The following is a 25011-nucleotide window of genomic DNA, read 5'->3' as shown; positions in this document are numbered from 1 at the left end:
TACTAAGTTTCATTTTGTGAAAAAAAGTACAAAATATTACAAAAAAATTTACCTGTCCAAAAAAAAAAAAAAGTTATAAAAATAAATAAATAAATACAAATAGAAAACCTGTATCTAAATCTACAAAAATATAAGAAGTGCGGCGCTAATAAATATGTGTCTCAAGTGAACCAAAACACAAATATGATAGGCAAAAATTAATATATCAGATAAATAATAATGTCCAAGTAAAACGCAGGATCTTGCATGAAGTAAAAAGAACCAGGATCCAACAGTAAAATTGCGCACTCACCGGACGCGCTATAAAAAAGCGCATATGTAGTATGACCACTGGAAATCCATCATGCGGGGACAGTAGATAGCCATCCAGGAACAGGTGATCCTAGTATAATGGACAACTTCCAGATCCAGAAATCCCCTTAGGACTGGGTGAATAAGTAAGGGACTCCCTCCGGTGGTGAAGATGAGAAATGGAATTTCCTGAAATATGTTAGCTCCAGATAGGAGCCAAAAAACACCTCATAGTGTAGTATGTAAAAAGCAAAAACGTTTATTCCAAAATTTAAGAACTTAAAAACAGGGCAGAAACACTGTGAAACTGAACAATGAATGGGAGTGTAACTGACCCAAAAGTAAGATGGCCGCCGGGCCTCCTCGTGGCTCCAGGCGGCTGAATGTTATGCTCTGCTGGCTCCTCCTGCTGCTGTCAATCAAGTGCAGTGAAGAGGAAGTTGGGGGTGGGGCTAAGTCCCACTGTGTGTGTCTATGGAGCGCGGCTCTGTAGACACACAGGTCAGGAGTGAGTGTCAGGGATCCAGTTATGACCAGAGATGTGTGGACTGACACAGGGAAACAGCAGGCTTCAGAAATGATTAAATAATAATATTTATTATGAGCTGCACAAAATAAACAAACACAGTGCAAAACAAAACAAACCTTAAACTAATAGGTACAGGTGCAGTCAGGGCTGGAGAGGTGGAGTGGTCAGGCAGGCCGGGTCAGGAACAATCAGGCAAAAAGGTACAATGGGAGCAGGCAGAAGAACAGTCAGGAATATCCGAGGTCAGTGCAGGCGGAGTTCTATCAGAGTCAGAGTCAAGCAGGAGAGTCAAGCAGGCAGGAGACAAGATACAGGAAACAGGGCACATGGGAAACAAACACTAAGGCACTGACTGTAGGTCTGGCCATTCCTTAAATACACCTCCTGCAATCAGCCTCAGGTGATGGCTGACTGCAGGAGTGAGCTTCTGGTTGCTGAGAGCACCCGCTGGCCAGCCCTGGAACTGCAGCCCACAAGGCAGGTGAGTCCCACCACCATTGGCAAGTCCATTCCTGACAGTGGGCATGCAGCGTTTGTCCCTATAGCTAATAGCTTGCTATGGGGACACACAAAGAAAAAGAGGATCCAGGATAGCTAGGAGGGGGCCCAAGAAGAGGAGGATCAGGGCCACTCTGTGCAATACCACTCCACAGAGCAGGTGAGTATAATATGTTTGTTATTTTAATTTTGAAAAAAATTCTGCCTTTAGTAACATTAACTCTTTATAGCTATGGAGTAATAACACTATCCCTACTATCCAACTGACATCGAGCAAAGTTGACTGCTCAACTCCAAGAATTATTTGTTCTGAAATCTTTTTTATCCAATGTATTTTCTGTGTAGTGTTCTCATAAAGTATATTGTAGAGGACTACTGTTGCAATTACCAACAAGAGAGAAAAAAATTAAGGATGCATACAGTCAACTCTCTATTAACTAAAATAACTAAGATTAACTAATAACTAAGATTAAAACATTAGAGGTCCAACATAAATTGTCCACTGTTCAGGCAATATATACAGATCAGCAAAAAAGCAGAAATTATCTTAGATTGACCCTACAATTAAAGCATGACAAATAAAAAAAAAAGGGTGAAAGCTAATTCGTAATCCCAAAGTAATAGGGCAGGTAGGCTCCTTACCTCCCAACTAAATCTAAAATACCCTGTCTAATTAATCTCCACATTATAAAATCTTTGTAAACATTCTTATGCCAGCCACATCTTGTATCAATCTTTATTGAGGCAGTATCCTCATTTTTTTTTTTCATTTATTGAAAGAAATGTTGAAGAAAGTGACAGGCAAACCCAGCAAATCAGCCTTTCAGTCCTCAAAGTTTTAGACCAATATCTGTTCTCAGTTCGGAAAACACTATCTCTTATATGACCTATTGTTGATCTAAGACAGAAATCAAATAATACCTCTTTATAATCTGTCATGTATGATATGTAATGATTCCTTATATCTTAACTGTTGATATGAGATAAAAAGTATGCAATGATACTTGTTTGAAAGAATTGTAGATCATACTGATGAGTAACTTCACATGCAGGTTTAAGGCATCACCCAAGCACTATATTTAAGGGAATTGTGTATTTTTAATGCTGTCCCTCAAAGACCCTCTCACAACTGAAGGTTTTTTTTTTTTCAATTTTGGCATTGGTACTTGTCTCCCATGGCAGTGGTCAGCTACCCATGCCATATTTTACCAAAAAGATTGCAACCTGCCCCTTAAAGTCAGAAATAAATATTAGGTTTCAGCTCCCACAGACTTCAACAGGATTTGGGTGCAGAGTTTGAGGATTTACCACTGGGTTTGGTGAACCGAACTTTCCTTGGCTTACTGATCCATGGACACAATAAAACATGACATCATCACAGACCCCAAGTTTCGAGTTTAGCTTAAGACCTATCATATTGCAGATGACAGCTTTCAAGTAATAGCAAAATTGTAGAGTTTTCAGACCATGGGGTAACTGAGGAGGCCGAAATTAAACAGTGATGGTCCTGGTTCCCAAGCCTGATGGTTGTGGTTCTGCAACAACTTCATAAAATCGAATGTGGTATCAAGGTTTAATGTCTATCCCCAGACCAATAGTTGAGGAACCCATTTAGAGGTTGGATTCAGAAAGATGTACTACCACCCTTAAGCCTACTAGGGAATAATGGCAGGTGCCAATAAGTGAAGGCAAATGAAAAGACAGCATTTGCTATCTCACAAGGTTCTTTCCAGGGTATTTGAATGCCCTTTGTCCTGCAGAGCAATCCGGCTACACAAGGTCCTTAGGCCTTCTCATTCAAAGTTGGGCATTAGGTTGGTTCTCATATTTTATGGATGCTTTTTTATATGGATATGTATTGATTTTTCATTCTTGATGGTGCAATATGATGTTTAGGCATTTTTACATTTTATAATGTAAAATGTATACATTACTGTATAGATTGTTTTTAGTTTGCTGAGGGGCTTTAGACATTGATTGAATACCACTGTGCATGGGAGTGAATGCTATTTAAACAGCAGCATTCTCAGACGTGCTTTGTTATGAGTAAGGGCGCTTTGCGTGAAATGTGTTAACTACTCTATCTATCCCATGCATACTATGATGTGTTGAATATTGGATTATGAATAAAAGTGTCTGGATTTTCCATCCCATCAGTGTGTACTCATCAACTGTCACTTGAAGCTTATTTGGCTGTGAATTGCACTGGCACCTACTGTGTGGATTGGGGGGCTAACAGATGAGCAGACTGACCTGGTGCACTGAATTTTGTTTTTGATCCTGTGACATCTTGCAGCAAGAAAAACCCAAGACCACTAGGGTTTCTGGACCATCTCTACCACCAGGAGCTCTGGAGAAGACAAGCTTTCACTTCGACTCTGCACCTCAGGTAAGCCCTGTCACCTGCCAGGTGGCACCATAACAATAGGCCTTAAACCCGACTACAGGATACAGAGATCTGCTTGATCAGCTAAGAAAACAGATAATAGTGATCAATATCTCTGTGTAAGATCTTCATAGAGGGTATTTCCAGCTCAAGGCCTGCATTTATTCTTTGATCAATTTAGCTACAATATGCATTCTGCCAGTCCACCAGTCACTCCAGATTTATTCTTGTCAGCCACGCTGGTGCCCAATACACCCTTAGGGACCATTTCCAGTTTGTTTTTGTAACACCCGTTCATTTTGTTTCTCCTTGTAATCTAAGACCTTTTCCAAAGTGTAGGCAACAGTAGGTTTTATATTCCCCCTCCTTTAAGAGAAGCCTTGGGCTTTTAGCCTCCTGGAACAAAGAAGTGAAGTCATGGCCAGCATTTCCACCTTGCTTGAAGTTTCTGACAAACTATATGATGACTTCCACTGAACTTCCACTGTGGAGTTTGATAAAATTAACCTCCATCAGGGTTGAAGTCTTGTTAAACATCATGTTTTAGACTTTCGCAAATGGAAAGTCAATTCCCAATAGAATAAAGCTGCTGCTAAATGCTATCTTTGGAACAACTGGCCCAAGTTGGTATTCAAAACACACTATACAGTATGAACGTACCCAACTTGCCACTCAGATTGACTGTCTCCTTAGAGAGTGGGAACAAAGAGGATAGGAGCTTATCTTTCTTCTGGGGTTCTTTACCTCCCACCACCATTGGCTACAGGTACTACCTATGGTACGCCTATGGATGCACTCAAACTGATGCAGCTGGGCTAAGCCAGATCATAATTATACCACTAAAGATTGGCTGTTTCACAGTCAGGTTAACCCCTGTCTTTATTGTGTTTTTGCATGATACTATCTTTGCAATTGCCTGAAAGTCCTCTCTCTCCTTGCAATGTCCAGAAAAGTCCATGATGTCCAAGTCATAATTAATTAAGGTGGTGTGTCTGTTTTTCAAATGTGGCCATTGCATATCAGTTAAGACTGCCTCTCCAACCTAAAACCCAGACACTTCCCATCCAGCTTGCTCTATAATATCTGGACCTGTTACACAGGAAACTTTTCCCCTTCTAACCATTTCCTCCCTGGGTCAGCAGAGTACTTTGGTTTCAATATTATTCCATCACTCCTCCTTCCAGTCATTCTGGGAATACACTGGTTGCAAGCCCACAACTCCAGTATTAATTGGGCCTTGGGAGAGAACATCTTCCAGTGCAATTACTGTCAATAGTTTTGTTAGTCTAATCCTGGAAATCTCCTCTGCATACACAAGGAAAAAGGACAATATTCGCCAGGCATGTCACAACTTCCTCAATATCTTTTACAAGAAAGGCGCACTCTCTCTTCCTCTACACTGCATCTAAGATTGCCCAGGCATGCTCCTTCCCAGTGCAAACATTCCATTTGGCCAGGTTTTCCCCTTGTTTATAGTGGCAGTAAAGTATTTCTTATTATTTTACAAAATGTGTCCCTTGGCAGGTTTAAGCCATAATGCACTAGTATGCACTTCATACTGGTACATTATGACAGAATTACCTATAGACAGAACCATCCAGCGCTGTGCAGTGTGACAGGACAAGACTCTGCCACGGTGAAATTGGTCATCAAAAGGACACGGGGATTGTACTTTTCCCAAGCGCAGGACTAGGGAGAACATGTTCTGAATGGAGAAAACTGCATTTGCAGATTTCTCCAGGTTTTGGTAATCCTGGATGGGGCTCCCTAGTTTGGACATTCCATAGTGCCTTGGGCAGGACGGAAACTCCAACTCAGTGTCCGGGTCTTCTTGAGAAACAGCAGGGTGTGTGCCCAGGTGCACACAGCCCTTATAATGGAGGTTTAGGAATACCTCAGAGCTCCACCCAAGAGAGACAGGAGGTCTCCTACAGGAGTCAGAGAGGTTGCAGTTGGCAGCCGGAGTATGAAGGTCTGCAAGAGACAGTTAACGACCTGAGGAGCTGTGTGAGTTTGAGTTAATGGCCTGATGACTTGGCCAGAGGAGTCATGTGCGGCTCTAAGCTGTGTGCCTGAAAGAGCTGGTGGTCAGAAGGACCAACAGTGCTGCTGATGAGTAGCTAGGTGGGCTGGCATTTTCATTTGCATTGTGTATATTTTTCTGGAGAAGAACGCCTGCGTGGGAAACATTGTGTTTTGGACTTTCCTTTTTTCCTTTTAATAAAAGTGGGCTACCAAGCCCTGAAAAATAGTTCCTGACTAGCGTGAACTCACTTGCAATCACAAATACCACTGAGCTAAACATCCCCAAATATTACAGCAGTCATGGCTCTCCCTTGTCCCAGCAGCTTCCATCTTCGCCTGGACTTTCTTCCAGGTTTGCAATCATTGGCTGCTGAATGGCTGTGCCGGGGTGATGTCATTCCCTTGCATGTGCATGGGGGTCACATCGCAGCATACAGAGTGAGCAGTAAATGTGGTCTGAGCTGCGCATGTTGATCTAAATTCCCACACTTCAGAGCTAAGAGAGAAGATCTCTGATCCTGACTGGAAGGAAGGGACACCCCCCACCACCACCACCTACACACACTCACAGTACACAGAGAAAAAACACAGCTGTGGTTGTCAATCACAGTCTGTTTGCTGGAGCTCTCCTCAGGTACTTTTTTTTATCTTGGTGTCAGGAGAAAAGCTGTTAGAAGAGGCAGCAGAAAGAAATCACACAGTGATCGAGTACACAGTATAGAACAATGTGCTTTGTTCAGATTTCAAGTCTGAGGTTTACAACTACTTTATCTTTACCCAGTTGAACTTGCATGGTGTCAGGGAGCGAGGATCCAGACACACAAGGAGGTGCAATTAAAGGTAAGTTTATTAATATAAAAATAAGACAAGAGTCTATGCAAGTCCAACAGCGGAAATCGTAGCCAAAGCCGGGGTCAGGAGCCAGGAAGAATCGTCGCCAGAGCCAGGATCAGGAGCCAGGAAGAATGGTCGCCAGAGCCGGAGTCAGAAGCCAGGAGGAGTCTTAGCCAAAGCCGAGTCGGTATCCAGGAAAGCAATGAGTAGCTAAACAGGAGCTTGCTGTTGTGCAACAGACAGGACACGAATGCAATTGACAGCCACAAACAGCAGACTTATATGTGATAAGCCGCCACCTCCTGGGGGAGGAGCCACAGAGGGCTGAAAGCATAAGGGATCCCACAATGCTTTGCAGACACCTAAGATGGATGCCAGCACATGGAGCAGCACAAGGTCTGAGGAAAGGTAGGACCTTGACACATGAGGCCTGTAACATGAAAGATGAATGGAAGATGGCCTTCTGTACCAGCTTTGGGCACTTTGAGTATCTTGTGTTATTCTTTAGGCTTTGTAATGCCTTGGGCATTCCATACATTTGTTAACATATTTTAGGATTTTGTCAATTTCTTTGTGGTCATGTACCTGGCTGACATACTAATATTTTCTTCTTCTCTGGAGGAACACAGAAACATGGGTGGACTGACAACTCATGGGGCCCCCGGGCAATAGGGGATCATGAGGCCCCTGTGACCTTGCCCAAACTCAAAAAAGCCTATGAAAAAGGTACCAGGGGCATCTCATGGGGCCCCCTACTGACCCCGGGCCCTCGGGCAGTGCCCGAGTTTCCAAATGGTAAGTCCGCCCCTGCATAGGAACGATGTACAAAAAGTGCATTGCTGTCATAACACCCATTAGCTGTATGCTAAATCAGAAAATATGGTTTTGAAAGGACAACCATTTAATTCTTGGGTCATTTCCCCAACAGTGCTGCCATGGACCCAAGGAAAGTCTCTGTGTTCTATGGACTGATGGAGTGGCCATCTCCTATCAAAAAAGGACATTCAATGTTTTCTGGAATTTGCAAACTTCTACCAAGACTTATTGAGAACTTTTTTGCATTGGTGGTCAGGTGCATTGCTTTGGCCAATCACAATACACTGTCAGTGTGCAGTGCATTGTAGGGCAAGGTGGGCAAACATCCCTACTGTTCGTGTGTTTGCCGTTTGAATACACAAACGGCCGATGTTCGAGTCGAACTTACGTTTGACTCTAACATCAAGCCCATCACTATTGGCCACCTGAAGCTCAGTTTTCTTTTGAAAAGCTGAAGACATGTTTTATCTTTGCTACTATGTTGAAGCACCCAGACCCTGCCTTTCCCTTTACTTTGAAATTTTATGCTTCAGAAACAGTGGTGGGAGCAATTTTGTCCCAACAAACTGTTCCTAAGATCTTATTACTCCCTGTCATCTTTTTCAGTCATGGGGAAATGTTGGCAATCATGGTGGTTTTAGAAGAATAGTGTTACCTACTAGAGGAAGCAGCCCGTCTTATCCTTATACATTTGGATATGCCAGACTAGACAGAGCTTCTTCTTTTCTTGGTTTGACTTTAATAACTTTCTGACCTGGATCTAAAAATTAGAAGCTCTCTGTTCTGCCAGACAAGAACATTCTTACAATTCAACCCAGTCTTTTGTCCCAAATCGCAGAAACATTTCAAACCTACCCAGTTACTTTTCTGCAGCTCAAAGAACTTACTTCTGCATGAAGGCAAGGGGTGTGTTCCTGAAGCTTTCTTGGTTTCAAGTGAATCATAACACTCCACTCACTTGGCATTTTGACATTGCCAAGATCCAAGAGTTGTTGCAACAAATGGTCTGGTAACCCAACCTTGTCAAGGATGTAGAGTTCTTTTTCCTACTCAGATGACATTGTGTTGGAAAAGGTGTGATATTTATGCAAGAAACTAAAGATGCATGTTTTCTTGTCCTCTAGGTACCACCAAGAGACAAATGGCCAAACCTAAAGGACAAACCAAACTTTAGAACAGTACCTCAGACATTTCTCCTCTCAAACACAGAAAAACTGGACCGCTTTTCTTCCCATAGTTTAAATAGTGGATAATGCCAAGCATGCTGCAACTACACAATCTCCATTCTTAACCAATTATTGCTTTCCCTGCCACCTTTGTAAACAGCTCTTTGGAATCTGTTGTTCCCTGTGTGGAAGATCTTCTCGCCTTTTGTTCATCTCAAACCTAAAGAAATTGCAATAGCTTTTTTCTCAATTCCTGTCCAAGGCCAAAATTGAGGCTAAGAAGAAAAGGTCCCCCCTTTAAGTTGGGAGACCTGATGTTGCTTTCTAATGCTAATTTGAGATTTTAGTGCCCTTCTAGGCAGCAGAGTTCTAGGTCACTGTCTCATTTGCCATCCTGGAAATAGCTTTTTGTTTAAGGACTTATTGAAGGTCCATCTGGTGTTCCATACCACTTATTTGAAGCCTGTTGCTTCAGTTCAGCTTTCTGCCTCCTCTTTTTTCTCATAGATGGTGCTGAAGAGTTTGAGGTCAAAGCTATCATGAATTTGTACCTCATTGAGAGAAAGGGGTTTGGCACTGAAAAATTCTTGGGAGCAAGAAGACAATGTCCTTGCAACCCGATAGCTTAAGGCCTTTCTTTGTGCTAATCCAGAAAGGCCAGTCATATGGATGGAGATGATGGCAGCGGGATAGCAAAATGCAGATGAAGTTTAGAAAAATGTATCTTATTTGCTGAGGATAAACTTTGGATTAAATTCAAATATGGAAAAGTAGATGTTAAAAACACATGGAACATATTTGGCATTATCATTGACGCAGCTACTGACCTAAAGTACCTTGAGAAGAGGAAAAAGGAGTTACATTTTATAAATGCTAAGTAATAATTGGAGATGTCTTTATGGTACAAAAGCATATTTTCTTACCATATATGTGTAGCTTCTTTACAAATTCTCCCACACTTAGGTTTAGCTGACTTTCTACATAGTTATTTAAGAAAGAATTGTTCAACAGCATCTAGAAAGATAATATACAAGTTAATTTAACTGTAAAAAACTTTAACAGAGCCTGAAACTGTTAATAACAGGCACATGGATCTATTGAACACTGCAAAAACATTATAATTGCAAAGAGATACAATGAAATCTTATTGAACTCTTCTGTTGATATTCTATTATCTGTACCACTATAAATTAGAATAAAAACAATTAAAATAATGATTTTCTTTAACCACTTGCCCTCCTGAGGATTTACCCTCCTTCCTGACCAGGCCATTTTTTGCTGTTCGGTACTGCGCTATTTCAACTGGTAATTGTGCGGTCATGCAATGCAGTACGCAAACAAAATTTATGTCCTTCTTTTCACACAAACAGAGCTTTCTTTTGGTAGTATTTCACCTCTGCCATTTTTATTTTTTGCACTATAAACAAAAAAGAACCAACATTCACTTTTGGTTATGAAATATAACCAATAAACTCAAAGTTAGTCATAAATTCAGGCTAAAATGTATTCTGCTACATGTCTTTGGTAAAAAAAAATACTCAATACGTGTATATGAATTGGTTTGTGTTAAAGTTATAGCGTCTACAAACTATGGTATATATTGGAATTTACGTCGCTTTTACTTTCGGACTGCCTACCACATCTCTTGAGGTGCTAAAATGCCAGGACAGTACAACCCCCCCACTCCCACCCAAATTACCCCTTTTTGGAAAGTAGACACCCCAAGGATTTTGTAGGGTCCATGGAACATTTTATTAAAAAATTTTTTTTATACAAAGTTGTCACTTTAACGATATATTGCTCATGCATGCCATGGGTATATGTGGAATTACACCCCAAAACACATTCTTCTACTTCTACTGAGTATGGGGATACCACATGTGAAAGACCTTGTGGCAGCCTAGCTACATACAAGCCCCCAAAATCCAATGACCACCTCCAGGCTTTCAGAGGTCATATTTCCTCATATCACTTCCCCACTACCTATCTCAGTTTCGGAGGCTCTAAATGCCAGGATAGTACAAACACCCCCCCCCCCCCAAATGACCCCTTTTTTGGAAGAGGCATGGTGAGTATTTTACAGATATAATTTTTGTCACAGGGTCTTGAAAAGAAAAAAGAAAACAAAAAAAAATAGTTTTGTTTTCTTTCTTCATTTTCCAAAAACATGTGGCAACTAATTAGATCTGCAAAGCACTCACCATGCCTCTTAGCAAATATCTTGGAGTGTCTACTTTCCAAAAAGGGGTCATTTGGAGGGGTTGCTTCTACTATCCTGGCATTTCAGGGCCAACATTGGAAGCTTATGCCACACATCACCCACACTTGAAGACCAAAGCCTATTCTGACACTTTTTGTTCACATGAAAAAAACATTTTTTTTTTCTAGAAAATTAATTTGAACCCCCAAACATTATATAGTTTTTAAATAAGAGGCCCTAGAGAATAAAACGGGGGGTGTTGAAATATTGTACATCACACAGCATTTGCGCAGAGATTTTTCAAACGCTAATATTTTGGGAAAAATACACTTTTTAGAATTTTAATGTACAAAAACACAATATATTGCCCAATTGTTTGATACACTATAAAAGATGATGTTACGCTGAGTAAATAGATATCAAACATTACATACTATAAAATTGCGCATGCCCGTGCAATGGCAACAAAGTACATACATTTTTATTATCGATAGGCGAAGCTTTACAGGCCACCAATTTATATTTACACAGGAGGTCTAGTGCTATAATTACTGTCCTCGATCTGACATTCGCAGCGATACCTCACATGGTGCAACCACTGTGCACATACCAGCATGGGGTTAAAGCTTGTGAGAGCAGATGCACATGAGCAGGGGGGCAAGGGTGCTTTTTTTTTTTTTAGTTTAGATTTTTTTTATTATTTTTACACTGTCTCTTTAATTTTTTCACTTTTAATGCTATCACAGGGAATGTAAATATCCCCTATAACTTCAATGGGCATTGTCATATATTCTTTTTTGAGAAATCTGGGGTCTATCAGACTCTAGATCTCTCCTCTGCCCTTACATTATCTAATCTCACCAAGATCAGTGTGATCAGATGCTTTCCCAATTTACAAATGGCGCTTTTTATATCCTGCAAAACTTAAGTGATGAAATACTTGTAGCTTCCGATTTCTTAGACTATAGAGATGATTGGAGCCACTCTGGTCTCTGACCAGCTCTATGTTCAGCCAACGGAACTGCTGGCTGCATTCTTAGATTCTAAGAAAACGGTGAAAGGCAGCGTGGGGGGGGTTATGTCCCTTCCCACTGCTCATAAAAACAATTCAGCAGCTACTTGGCCACTAGGATTGTTTTTACATGAAAGCCGGCCACCAGATGAATAAAAATGATACCAGGATGATGCCTGTAGCTGCAGGTATCATCCTGCTATAAACACTCAAAGTCCATCAGTGTACCAGTACATTGCTGGTCTATGTTGGGCATATATGTAACAGCAGAGAACACGGGCATATGATGAATTGGCTCTGTGGATCAACATGACCACAACTCATTATTTTCTGTAATGCCCATGTTGAGGGTTAGGCCTAAAAGAGTTTTAAATTCAGAAACCGTTATAGGTTTCCATGAGAATTGTCTGGCAAGAGCTGAATTTGGGTGGGCGGCCATGTATTGTTGTGCGTATCAATTGCCTTGGCCCACAATTGATACAAATCTTCCATAAAAAACAGCAGAGGGGCTAAACGTTAGTGCTGGCAGCGAACGAGGCAGATCCTGCTATCTCTGCATTTTTGTGGACACTATACAAAGGAGGCACTAGTATAGTTCTGTTTATGATCAATATATTGATCCATACAAACACTAAACTAGTAATGGTGGTGATCAGTGACCTATAGCGTGAGTGCGATAGTGTGCAGGCAATCTAACACTAGCTGACCCTGGTTGGGAGGGGCGCTTACTGACCCTGATGCTATCTGATGTCACTAGTGGCAGGAATACAGTGATCAGTAAAAAATTCTATATACTGGCACTGTACTAATGGCATTGGCTGAGTGACTGGTGATCAAAGGGTTAAATGTGCTAATCTAACGCATGCATGTAAAATGTAGTGGTGATTTTACTCGGTACAGTGGTCTCATCGCTCTTCCTGGACCAACGGGTGGGGGGGCGCAGGTGTGTTCACACCCCAAAATAGGAAGTGATGCATGATTATGTTGCTTTGCTAAGAGCTGCTGCTCACCCGCAAAATGCGGGTAAGCAGTTGGCAAGTAGTTAAACAAAAAAAAAACTCTTAAAATTTTTTATTTAATTCTCAATATGGTATTTTTTTTTTTGTTTACATTTGTATTATTTTTTTTAAATACTTTTAGCAGAATAGTACACTGGGGTTTTTTTTTACACTTTGCTTTGCAGAAGAAATAAAGATCATTTCTCCACCGGGATCTTCATTCTGCTGTGTGCGGTGGACACAGCAGTCGCGGGGGGGGGGGGGGGGGCACCCCCTTGTGTTAGTACAGCCAGAGCTTCCTACAAGTACGTCACTTTGCCTGTACTTGCCGCCCAGCAGCAGTACATTGCAGATGGGCGGGAAGTGGTTAATCCTGTATTTGTTGTTTTTAGTTTATAAGATTGTAAATGTCTGAGTTATATATTTACCATTCATATACAATTTTTGTTTTTACAAACAAACATTTACTATATGGTGGACACTGGGATCAGAGAGAATGGTGGGTTTTTCAGGAAGAAAACTGCTTTCTCCCAGGCTTTGTCTCACACTGTAGCCATGTAGAGTTTAAATGACAGCAACTGCCATTATTTTGACACATCCACACTCTCATATATATACATATATTTGAGACATACCTGCAAAGTAGAATCATTGAGAAGCTGGTTGCTGCTTTTAAAAATTGCAGACACGGTGAGCCAAACCTTGGAGAATGTCCTAATTTTTTCTAAAATAGTAAATGTACGATTTGCCTAATGAATAAAAAAATACATATTTTTAATTTTTATTTATTATGTTTCATTGAAAATAGTTGCCGTAAAAACATTCCATATCTGTTATCTATTTTGGTTAAGACTATTTTGGTAGACCAAATAAAATTTAAAAATTCCATCATGCTATCCTTACACCACTTCTGCGATTTGCCCAGACTTGAGCTCGACCGTTCAGTGAAAGCCTTAAAGGAGCCACCAATCCTATATACAAACTACAAAGCTGCCATTAAAATAAGAACATTTAAAAATAGGTCCACCTGCAAAAGGTGCGAACACAGTATTAACTTTTACAGCTGCCTACACCTCTAGAACTTTGCTCTATTTGACCACTAGGCAGGGCCACTGTAAGGGACCGCCCGGCAGTACCTCCAGCAATCCACTGATCAGGCGCTTCCAGAGCACGGAGACTAAGTCCCAGAGCACTTGTTCACCAGGGCCCCTGATGGTGGGGATGGACTTGGAGTGCTCAGAGACCAGGTCGCGACTACTGGGCACACCCACCACTGGTAGAGGTATCCGCCGAGGGCTCCCGCAGAGTAAGAGCCTGATGTGAGGAGGTCGGGTGGTCCCGACGGGATGGATGGATGGCTGAGCAGGTGCAGGGTCAAACAAGCCGGGTCGGGAGCCGTGGGGTCTGCGAGGTACAAAACAGCGGGCAGAGAATAGTCGGGTCACACGCCAGGTCAGCAACAGTAGATCAGAATAAACGGGGGGCATCCAGGAGAGAGGTCAGGCAAGCCAAAGGTCAGGGCAGGAGAATACAGCAGGGTCAGACAATTTAGGTAGGCAACTTACAGTAATTCAGGTACGCAGATCAGGGACAGGAATAGACCGAACGGCACTCAATGACAGCTCTGGGTGATTTAAATACCGCGCCCTGCGCTGTCATTGGTGCCCGGCGCGCCCCCGCGTCACTCAGTGCGCATGCGCGAGCTCGCCGCCGTGGCCGGCCCGGACCTAGTGCCCGCATTCCCGTGCGGGGCAGCGCACTGCGCCTGCGCCGGGACCAGCGCCGCGACGATCCCTGAGAGCCACTGAACATTAGGGGCACAGACACAGAACACCTTTTATTATAAAACTTCAAGAAGCTTTTAGGTTTTTATTGCTGTTTGCATTTCCCTTCTTCTGTGACATCCTGTGTATCAGGATGTGACAAGGATTCAGTCAGTAATTAAGTTCAAGGGTTTTTCTACTAAAGGGATAAAGATTGTTAATTTTTGCAAAGTGAATTTTCTTCTGACTTAGAGAATAAGGTAAAGCTGTGCTCTCTTTAATCACCCCAATTGTATGCATCAAAAATCATGCTTTTTTTTATTTTGCTTGCATATTGTTGGATATTCACAAAGAACGTAACCTAAATGTCTTCACTTAGGTAACTTTTGCAATGTGAACATTCCTTCTCCTTTTATAAATCAATCTAAGAAAGGACTAAAGCCAGAGAAACAATAGAAAAGCAAGGTAACTGAATTTTTAGATAGGTTGACAATGCCAGCCTATGTATTTCTTGCATGATAAGTTACTCGTAAAAATGTGAAATTGTTGTAAATATGATTAACTTACAGAGCATCCAGAAAGTATTCACAGTGCTAAACTTTTGCCACATTGTGTAATGTTACAGCTTTATTCCAAAATGGGTTACATTTTTTTTCATCTACATTCTACAAACAATACCACATAATGACAACATGAATTAAGTTGGTTTTGAAATCTTTGCAATTTATTAAAAATAAACTGAAAAAAAAAACCCACATGTACATAAGTATTAACAGCCTTTGCCATGACACTCAAAATTGAGCTCTGCTGCATCCTGCTCCCACTGAGCATCCTTGAGATGTTTCCTCAACTTGATTGGAGTCCACTTGTGGGAAATTCAGTTGATTGGACAAGATTAGGAAAAGCATAAACCTGTCTATATAAGATCCCACATTTAACAGTGCATGTCAGAGCACAAACCAAGCCAAAAAGTCCAAGGAATTGTCTGTAGACCTCCGAGACAGGATTGTATTAAGGGGATTTGGGGAAGGGTACAGAAAAATTTCTGCAGCATTGAAGGTCCCAATGAGCACAGTGGCCTCCATCATCCGTAAACGGAAGAAGTTTGGAACTACCAGGAATTTTCCTAGAACGGGCCGCCCAGCCAAAATTAGCGATCGAGGGAAAAGGGCCTTAGCCAGGGAAGTAACCAAGCACCCGATGGTCACTCTGAAAGAGCTCCACCCTCTGTGGAGAGAGAAGAACCTTTCAGAAGAACAACCATCTCTGCAGCACTCCACAAATCAGGCCTGTATGGTAGAGTGGCCAGATAGAAGCCACTCCTCAGTAAAAGGCAAATGACAGCCCGTCTGGAATTTGCCAAAAGGCACCTGAGGGACTCTCAGACCATGAAAAACAAAACTCTCTGGTCTGATGAAACAAAGATTGAACTCTTTGGCTTGAATGCCAAGCATCATGTCTGGAGGAAAACAAGGCACATCTCACCACCAGGCCAATACCATGCCTACAGTGAAGCATGGTGGTGGTGGCAGCATCATGCTGTGGGGGATGTTTTTCAATGGCAGGAACTGGGAGACTAGTCAGGATCGAAGTAAAAATGAATGCAGAGACATCCTTGATGAAAACCGGTTCCAGAGTGCTCTGGACCTTAGACTGGGGTGATGGTTCATCTTTCAACAGGACAATGACCCTAAGCACACAGCCCAAAGGAGTGGCTACAGACCAACTCTGTGAATGTACTGGAGTGGCCCAGCCAGTGCCCAGACTTGAACCCGATTGAACATCTCTGGAGAGATCTGAAAATGGCTGTGCACTGACGCTCCCCATCCAACCTGATGGAGCTTGAGAGGTACTGCAAAGAAGAATGGGAGAAATTCCCCAAAAATAGATGTGCCAAACTTTTAGCATCATACTCAAAATGACTTGAGGCCACTAAAGGTGCATCAACAAAGTATTCAGCAAAAGCTGTGAATACTTATGTACATGTTTTTTTTATTATTATTTTTTATTTTTAACAAATTGCAAAGATTTAAAAATGAACTTCTTTCACGTTGTCATTATGGGGTATTGTTTGTAGAATGTTGAAGAAAAAAATCAATTTAATCCATTTTGGAATAAGGCTATAACATAACGAAATGTGGAAAAATTTAAGCACTAGAAATACTTTCTGGATGCACTGTATGCTATGCATGTGTTTGTGGTAAAATAAATAAATAAATAAAAATCAGCAAATATATTATAATATCACAAGCATTCTAAGACCGTTTCATTGTGATTAGTTTCAAATAAATGTTGGAAAAGTGTATTATTTACATAGTGATGTGAATTGTAAGAAAAAATATCATATTGTGTTTTGTATAAAATGGTTACATATATAAACTATTCATTAAGATCAGATATTTTGTATAAGTTATTAAAGACAGTACATATTTTATATCACATATAGAAATATATAATACAACATATAGTCACAAGACTGCTCACTTTGTATATTATCTCCATTGTTTCTGGAACATCTGGTGTATACAGTATCTTTCCATGCAATAAAGGTTTTAGAAATGTCCACATGATAATACCATTGGGTGATTGTAGAATATCATGGTAGAGTTGTAAACAAAACTGAGCTGAACAAGTAAAAACATGCATCAATGGTTAGTAAACAGATTTGCAAAAACATACACATGGTATGTTAAACAAGAAATTGGCCCTTACGTAAAAATTACAACAAAGGCACCTTTAGAAATGGTCAGTAATGGCAATCTACAAACATATACTTATAGATAATTGCAAGCTTTTTATTCTTTCAAACCTTATTTTCTTTTTCTTCACATTTTTCTCACGGTGGCCATTTTCACAAATTAATCAATTTCCCTTTACTTCCTTTAGTTCTAACTAGAACTCTGGGCCTGCTTCCTGCAATATGTGACAGTAACTTCCCAGGATGTAGGTACAAACGTATGTAAGGTCATTTCATATCAGCATGCTAATGGACTTGTGTCTTTTTTTCTACCTGACTATATAAGTATGCTGAGCTGAAGGCTAATGTGAATTTTAGAGAAAAGGAGGAAAGGTCCACTTTAAGCCTTTATGTGAACATATATACAATTTGACTATTAATACAGCACTGAACAACAATTCTTCATCAGAAGCAGATATATAAAATATAACCTAAAAAAATGTAATCTGAAACAAAAATTATCATTATAAAGAGTATACTCTACTTAGTATCTCTCTCTCTCTCTCTCTCTCTCTATATATATATATATATATATATATATACAGTATATATATCTATCTACATATCTCTCTCTCTCTCTCTCTCTATATACAGTTGCAAGAAAAAGTATGTGAACCCCTTGGGATTACGTGGAGTTTTGCATGAATTGGGCATAAAAAGTGCTCTGAACGTCATCTAAGTCACAACAATAGAAGAACACAGTCTGCTGAACATAATACTACACAAACATTAGATGTTGCCATGGTTTAATTGCACATAACATGTAAACATTCACAGTGCAGGGAGGAAAAAGTATGTGAACCTTTGGACTTAATAACTGGTTGACCCTCCTTTGGCAGCAATAACCTCAATCAAACGTTTCCTGTAGTTGCAGATCAGACCTGCACAATGATCTGGAGTAATTTTGGACCACTCCTCTTCACAAAACTGTTTCAGTGTAGCAATATTCTTGGGATGTCTGGTGTGAATCGCTCTCTTAAGGTCATGCCACAGCATTTCAATCGGGTTGAGGTCAGGACTCTGACTGGGCCACTCCAGAAGGCGTATTCTGTGCTGTTGCAGCCATTGTTTTGTTGAATTACTTGTATGCTTTGGGTCATTGTCCTGTTGCATCACCCATCCTCTGCGGAGCTTCAGTTGGCGGACAGATGGTCGTACGTTTTCCTGCAAAATGTCTTGATAAACTCTGGAATTCATTTTCCCATCAATGACAACAATCCGTCCAGGCCCTGAGGCAGCAAAGCAGCCCCAAACCATGATGCTCCCACCGCCATGTTTTACAGTGGGGATGAGGTTTTTATGTTGGTGTGCTGTGCCTTTTTTTCTCCACACATAGTGTTGTGTGTTCTTCCCAAACATCTCAATCTTGGTTTCATCTGTCCACAGTATATTTTGCCAGTAGTGCTGTGGAACATCCAGGTGCTCTTTTGAAAACTTCAAACATGCTGCAATATTCTTTTTGGACAGCAATGGCTTCCTCCGTGGTGTCCTCCCATGTACTCCATTCTTGTTTAATGTTTTCCTTATTGTAGATGTGTCAACAAAAATGTTAGCATGTGCCAGAGATTTCTGTAGGTCTTTAGCTGACACTCTGGGATTCTTCTTTACCTCATGCAGCATTCTGCGCTGTGCTCTTGCAGTCATTTTTACAGGACGACCACGCCTAGGGAGAGTAGCAACAGTGCTAAACTTTCTCCATTTGTAGACAGTCTGTCTTACCGTGGACACATGAACATCAAGGCTTTTGGAGATACTTTTGTAACCCTTTCCAGCTTCATGCAAGTCAACAATTCTTGATCGTAGGTCTTCTGAGAGCTCTTTTCTGTGAGGCATGGTTCACATCAGACAGTGCTTCTTGAAACCAGTAAACTCAAAACAGGTGTGTGTTTTTTAAGGACAGGACAACTGTCAGCAACACATCCAATATCATCACACTGATTGGAGTCAAGGTTGGCTCACTCCTGGCTCCAGCTAGCTCTGGGGGAAGTCATTAAGCTAGGGCCTCACATACTTTTTCCTCCCTGCACTGTGAATGTTTACATGTTATGTGCAATTAAACCATGGCAACATCTAATGTTTGTGTAGTATTATGTTCAGCAGACTGTTCTTCTATTGTGACTTAGATGACGTTCAGAGCACATTTTATGCCCCATTCATGCAAAACTCCACGTAATCCCAAGGGGTTCACATACTCTTTCTTGCAACTGTATATATATATATATATATATATATATATATATATATATCTATATATATATATATATATATATATATATATATATAAATATGAATAAATAAAGTGCAAATATGCTTTTGCTAGATGACATTCTAATTTTTCTGATCTACTTGAATAAAATATAAAAACAAAAAGGAAAAGGAAGTGCATAGACTAAGCACAGTGAAACTTTATTATTAAAAGCAACAAAAAAAACATAGATGGACATTGGAGATGAAAATTTTGCCTATATGCACAAAGATGGAGTGGATGTCAGTGGAGTAATGAAAGATCTTCCCCCTTCAGATGAGAGAAATCCTCTGGGTAGGTGGGAGTGGTCCCGCATCTGTCAGTTAATCAGCATCCACAGTATTCAAATCCATATATTAAATAGGTATCCACACAATGTACATAATCCAGTTATCATAAACAAATTTCCAGTGTCCAGAAAGCCAGTGTATTATACCTACTTAAAATTAAGTGTCCATCCACCCAATTCATCTAGGTGAAAAAATTACCCCCATGTAATCTTCTCCCCTTGGATTATCACTCACCTTCTGTGTGTGACCTATACTAACATGACAGGAAGTTTCCAGGGCACATTTCAGAAGCAACACCCCCCCCCCCCCCCCAAACTCGGAAAGATAAGAAACAGCACAAAATCCTTACATTTATTTAAGAACAAATTAAACCTCAATTACAAGTGCAGTCATAAAAATGTGCATAAACACAATTGTTGGGGATGTTGCCTCTCCATTCCCTCTCACCATCCCAGTTAGTATTCCATCCACCAGAGGTACAGAGAATAATCCATTAACCACTTTAATTTCACCCTATAGCAGGAATACTGCTATAGGGCGGACCCCCTGCACAAAATCATGTATATATACATGAATCATGCTCCCGCCGTGATCATTCAGGCCAGTGATGTTCTGCCTGGATCTGCTGACTGATTCCTACCCTATCAGACATCATCCTGTACCTTGTTTATATTTATACATGTACAGGAAATTATGCAATCTTCTCTCTCTAGGCACATTCCGTCCCAGAGAGAAAAAAGCAGATCAATGTGTGTAAAAACAGCACACACACAGTAAAATCACATATAGGACACATTTAACCCCCTGATCGCCCCCCTCCCCTCCCCAGTTAATCTCTTCACTGCCCTGTCACCAGTGTCATTAGTACAGTGTACAGATTTTATTTACTGATTGCTGTATTAGTGTCACCGGTGACTTCAGATAACGTTAGCATCAGTTAGCATCCCTCCCAGATAGCGTCAGATTGCCCGCCACTACACCAGTGATCACATTTAACCCCTTGATTGCCAGAAACATGCTCACATACACCATAAACCTCCATTGCTAGTATAGTGTCTGAACGGATCAATATCTTTGATCAGATCATCACTATACCAGCGTTCACATTAGTATAGTGTCCCCAAACACTCAGCGTTCGTGGGATCAGCCTCGACACCTGCCAGCACCTATGTTTAGCCCCTACTCTTAACCCCCCCCTTCTCCCCAAGCAAGTGCCGTGTCAGTAGGTCACTGTCACTTGATACATTGCACACAAAACCGCAGTGTTCGCAGAATCAGTCCTGATCTCTGTTAGCACCTGCAGGTAAATTTTTTGTAGCAGTTCAAGCAGTTGCCTGACAGCCAGGTGCTCTTTTTCCGTGAGTCCCACTAAGTACATATACATTTAGTGGCCAAAATGTCCAATGAAAGGTACTCTAGTGAAGAGGCCTACAGGATTCCGAGCATGTCAGATAGGAACGAAGGGGAGCCTCAGTGACAGAATCTGCCTCAGAATATAAACCTGTAGACAGCAGCGGCACCCTGACAGACAGCTCAGACGATGGAGAAGAGGTCCCTGCTAAGGTCAGGTGTACCCCACCCTGTTCCTAGGTTGCTGAGATGTTACAATTGCATGATGATTCTCATATGCAGCAGAGTGCCAGTACTAGTGCCGCTCTACCTCTTGGTGAACTGGTGAGCATAGTACATCCTGGTTTTATAGATACCAGCACTGCAGTATCACTTGGTGATGTGGCAAGTCCTAAAAGTACAGTACAAGCTGGTGCGGTGGCTAGCACAAGTAGTGTCCTGTACACCAGCCCATAGAACTCACGTCCTCACGTGAGGACATCGATGACGAAAAGCTTAGGGTGGTGCCTTTGGATGTGACGTTCAGAAAGCTCCTGGTCTGCTTGCACGTTGCTTGTGCATGTTTAGCTGGGTCTGAGTCGCTTGTATTCATTACACACGCTGTCTATACTGCTGTCAGTCTGGACACCTTGCTTGTAAGTGCATTTCTTCATTAATGTTTGATGTTTTTTAAAACATACTGCACCATGATTGTTCACTTTTTCCTTTCAAGTGACGGTCTGATCATCTCTCAGTTTGGATACTAAATCACCTTTGGAGTGGATTTTCAGCATTGCAGAACATCATCTGTTGGAGTTCATCCCTCATTTCTTCAGTGTTGCTGTCACCATATTGACTATTGCTCCCAGAGTAACAAGTGCTATATGCTGGTTTTTTCAACAATCAGCATATTACTCTGGTGAGTTTTATTTAACCATTTTTGGTGGTGGATTCACTTGGTAATTATTTTGGACATTATTGATTATTTGAACTTTTTCTTTTTTGCTGGATTTCACTTTGATTTAATATATTGTTTTTTATTGTTTTGTCACTTTTTTTGTTACACTTTTGTATCTATTTAAGCACAACCTATATTTTTTTTTTTTTTTTTGAAGTATTGGTCCACAGACCCGATTCATCATATGCTTGTGGAATAAAGGTAAAGCGAGCGCTCAAAAATCAGCTGCTGAAACACTCCAAGGAATCACTGGACCTTTAAACAAGAATATTAAATATATAGTGCAGCGCTGGTATATTAATTAAAAAATGAACATGAATTAAATGAGTAAGGTAAAATAGTTCATAAAGTCCTTCCACAATAAAGTGATCATAGATATGTGAAGGTCTTCTCCTTATTAGGCGACTGGTATCAAACAGAAAAAATGCGCACTCACCGACCGCACATTTTAAATGCGCATGTGTACACTCTTATGCGGGTGACCAGCCAGGCATGCAGATCCTAAAGACACATAGACCATCCCTCTCAAATACTGACATCGGCCTTAGGTGCAGTGATATACCTCCAGGTACAGAGAGCCCTCTCGCTCCAAATGATAGGTAGGCAGGGGTCCCCCTCCCGGCGAGGATCAGAGACCACCGGACCTCCTCGTGGTCCCAGTGGTCAGGAAGTCACACTTGCTACTGGCTCCTCCTGAGGCCTTTCGTGATACAGCACTTCATCAGAGGGTTGGATGCCATCATTAAAGTTTGATGTTTTTTAAAACATACTGCACCATGATTGTTCACTGTTTCCTTTCAAGGGACGGTCTGATCATCTCTCAGTTTGGATACTAAATCACCTTTGGAGTGGATTTTCAGCATTGCAGAACATCATCTGTTGGAGTTCATCCCTCATTTCTTCAGTGTTGCTGTCACCATATTGACTATTGCTCCCAGAATAACAAGTGCTATATGCTGGTTTTTTCAACAATCAGCATATTACTCTGGTGAGTTTTATTTAACCATTTTTGGTGGTGGATTCACTTGGTAATTATTTTGGACATTATTGATTATTTGAACTTTTTCTTTTTTGCTGGATTTCACTTTGATTTAATATATTGTTTTTTATTGTTTTGTCACATTTTTTTGTTACACTTTTGTATCTATTTAAGCACAACCTATATTTTTTTTTTTTTGAAGTATTGGTCCACAGACCCGATTCATCATATGCTTGTGTTCTCTGCTACCATGGCCAGGCATAGACATGAGAATATAATGCAATTTATGTATTTCAATGACAATACACTCTCTGATCTTCGGGGTGACCCTGAATTTGACAGGCTCCACAAAATTCGGCCCCTCGTAAATCACTTTAACCAAAAATTTGCAGATGTCTATACTCCCCAGCAAAACATTTCTGTTGATGAGTCCCTTATTAGTTTTCTGGCCGCCTTGCATTCAAACAATTTCTCCCCAGCAAGCATGCCAGATATGGGGTCAAGATGTATAAGATGTGAGAGGGCAAAAGGCTATACATATAAGTTTTGGATTTACAAGGGAAGAGATAGTCACGTGGAACCCCCTGGATGCCCAGACTACATCAGACTACATGGGTGTCAAGGTCCTACCTTTTCCCTGTGGTTATGTTACTTCATGTGCTGGTGTCCATCTTGGATTCTGCTGTGCATGATGGGAGCCCTTTTATGCCTTCAGGTTTCTGTGGTCCATCCTCCAGAGGGGTGTGGCTGATGACATATAAGCCTGTGGCCCGCACATGCTCTTTGCACTTGTGTCTTGTGTCTTTGTGTTGCTCTTACTCTGTTCTGACTCTCGTGACTCTCCTGGTATCTGATTCGGCTTGTCTTGACTATTCTTTGTATTCTCCTTTGATCTGACCCTCTGTTGCTGAACCCGGCTCGTGACCTGTGATTCTCGTCTGCTGTCCTGTACTGTTCTGTCCTGTTGTTGTTGACCCCGGCTTGTCTGACTACTCTTTTGTCTCTTCCACCAGCTACACGCCATTGGCGGCGGCCATTACCGCAGCTGAGGTGTCTCGGGGGCCGCGACCTGGTTCCTGGCTGCGTCAAGTCCATCCCCACCATCAGGGGCCCTGGTGAAGGGCAGCCTGGGACTTAGACTCCGCGCCCTGAGGGACTTTGGTCTGTGGGTGGTGGTTGTCGTCAGCCAGTGCGTTACATTGTTAGGCCTGCCTGTCCGTTCCTCAGCTCCTGCCCTGACATTACACAAGTGCCATGAACCCTGATGGTGCAGGCACGCCTTCGCTCCCAATGCTAGTCGCCAGACTCGATCAACAGGATCACCTGTTGGATCAGTTCGCTCAGGCCTTGCAAACTCTGCTTGCACGCACCGCGCACCTTACTCCTGGTGTTATTAGGCCGGTTGTCGCTCCGGTGGTCGCTTCCGCTGCTGTTCCGCTTGCTGTGCCTACCGCCGCGGCTGATGCGGCACCCGCGGTGTCCAGAGGTATGACCGGTTCAGCCCCTCTTCCACAGCGCTTTGGGGGTGAGCCGAGTCAGTGTCGTGGGTTCCTCAACCAGGTGGGTATTTATTTTGAATTAATACCCCACGCCTTTCCGTCTGAGAGGTCAAAGGTGGGGTTCCTCATCTCACTACTCTCAGACAAGGCCTTGGCCTGGGCAAATCCCTTATGGGAGAGGAACGACCCGGTGATTCAAGATTTTTCTGGTTTTGTCGATGCCTTCCGTAGGGTATTCGACGTACCGGCTCGTTCCGCCTCGGCGGCCAAGCTGCTCATGACCATGCATCAGGGTTCACGGACCGTGGCCGAGTACGCTATAGAGTTTCGTACCCTGGCGGCAGAGGTCGGTTGGAACAATGAGGCTCTGGTGGCTGCGTTTTCCCATGGTCTTTCTGACTCATTGAAGGACGAGATTGCAGCTAAGGAACTGCCTGTGGTGTTGGAGGAGCTCAT

The 25011-nt window shown here is 41.8% G+C and overlaps 1 protein-coding gene across 1 annotated transcript in view; it reads right to left on the bottom strand.

Annotated features, from left to right (window-relative positions):
* LOC149464696 (ATP-binding cassette sub-family A member 13-like) overlaps positions 1–21732 on the bottom strand; it is a 594838-nt gene extending 573106 nt beyond the window's left edge. The window contains exons 1-4 of the mRNA XM_089674212.1: positions 21612–21732; positions 17003–17142; positions 13391–13504; positions 9469–9559 (exon numbers count right to left, since the gene is read on the bottom strand). Coding sequence (XP_089530338.1) covers positions 9469–9559; positions 13391–13504; positions 17003–17142; positions 21612–21732 — 466 coding nt within the window. The remainder of the gene's footprint in view (positions 1–9468; positions 9560–13390; positions 13505–17002; positions 17143–21611) is intronic.
* Between the last annotated feature and the right edge of the window lie 3279 nt (positions 21733–25011).

Source organism: Staurois parvus, unplaced genomic scaffold (genome assembly GCF_062004578.1).
Source record: "Staurois parvus isolate SC_StPar_1 unplaced genomic scaffold, SC_StPar_1.0 ptg000148l, whole genome shotgun sequence".
Taxonomy (NCBI): Eukaryota; Metazoa; Chordata; class Amphibia; order Anura; family Ranidae; genus Staurois; species Staurois parvus.
Note: the sequence above shows the minus strand (reverse complement) of the source record. Positions and strands in the feature narration are given on the sequence as shown.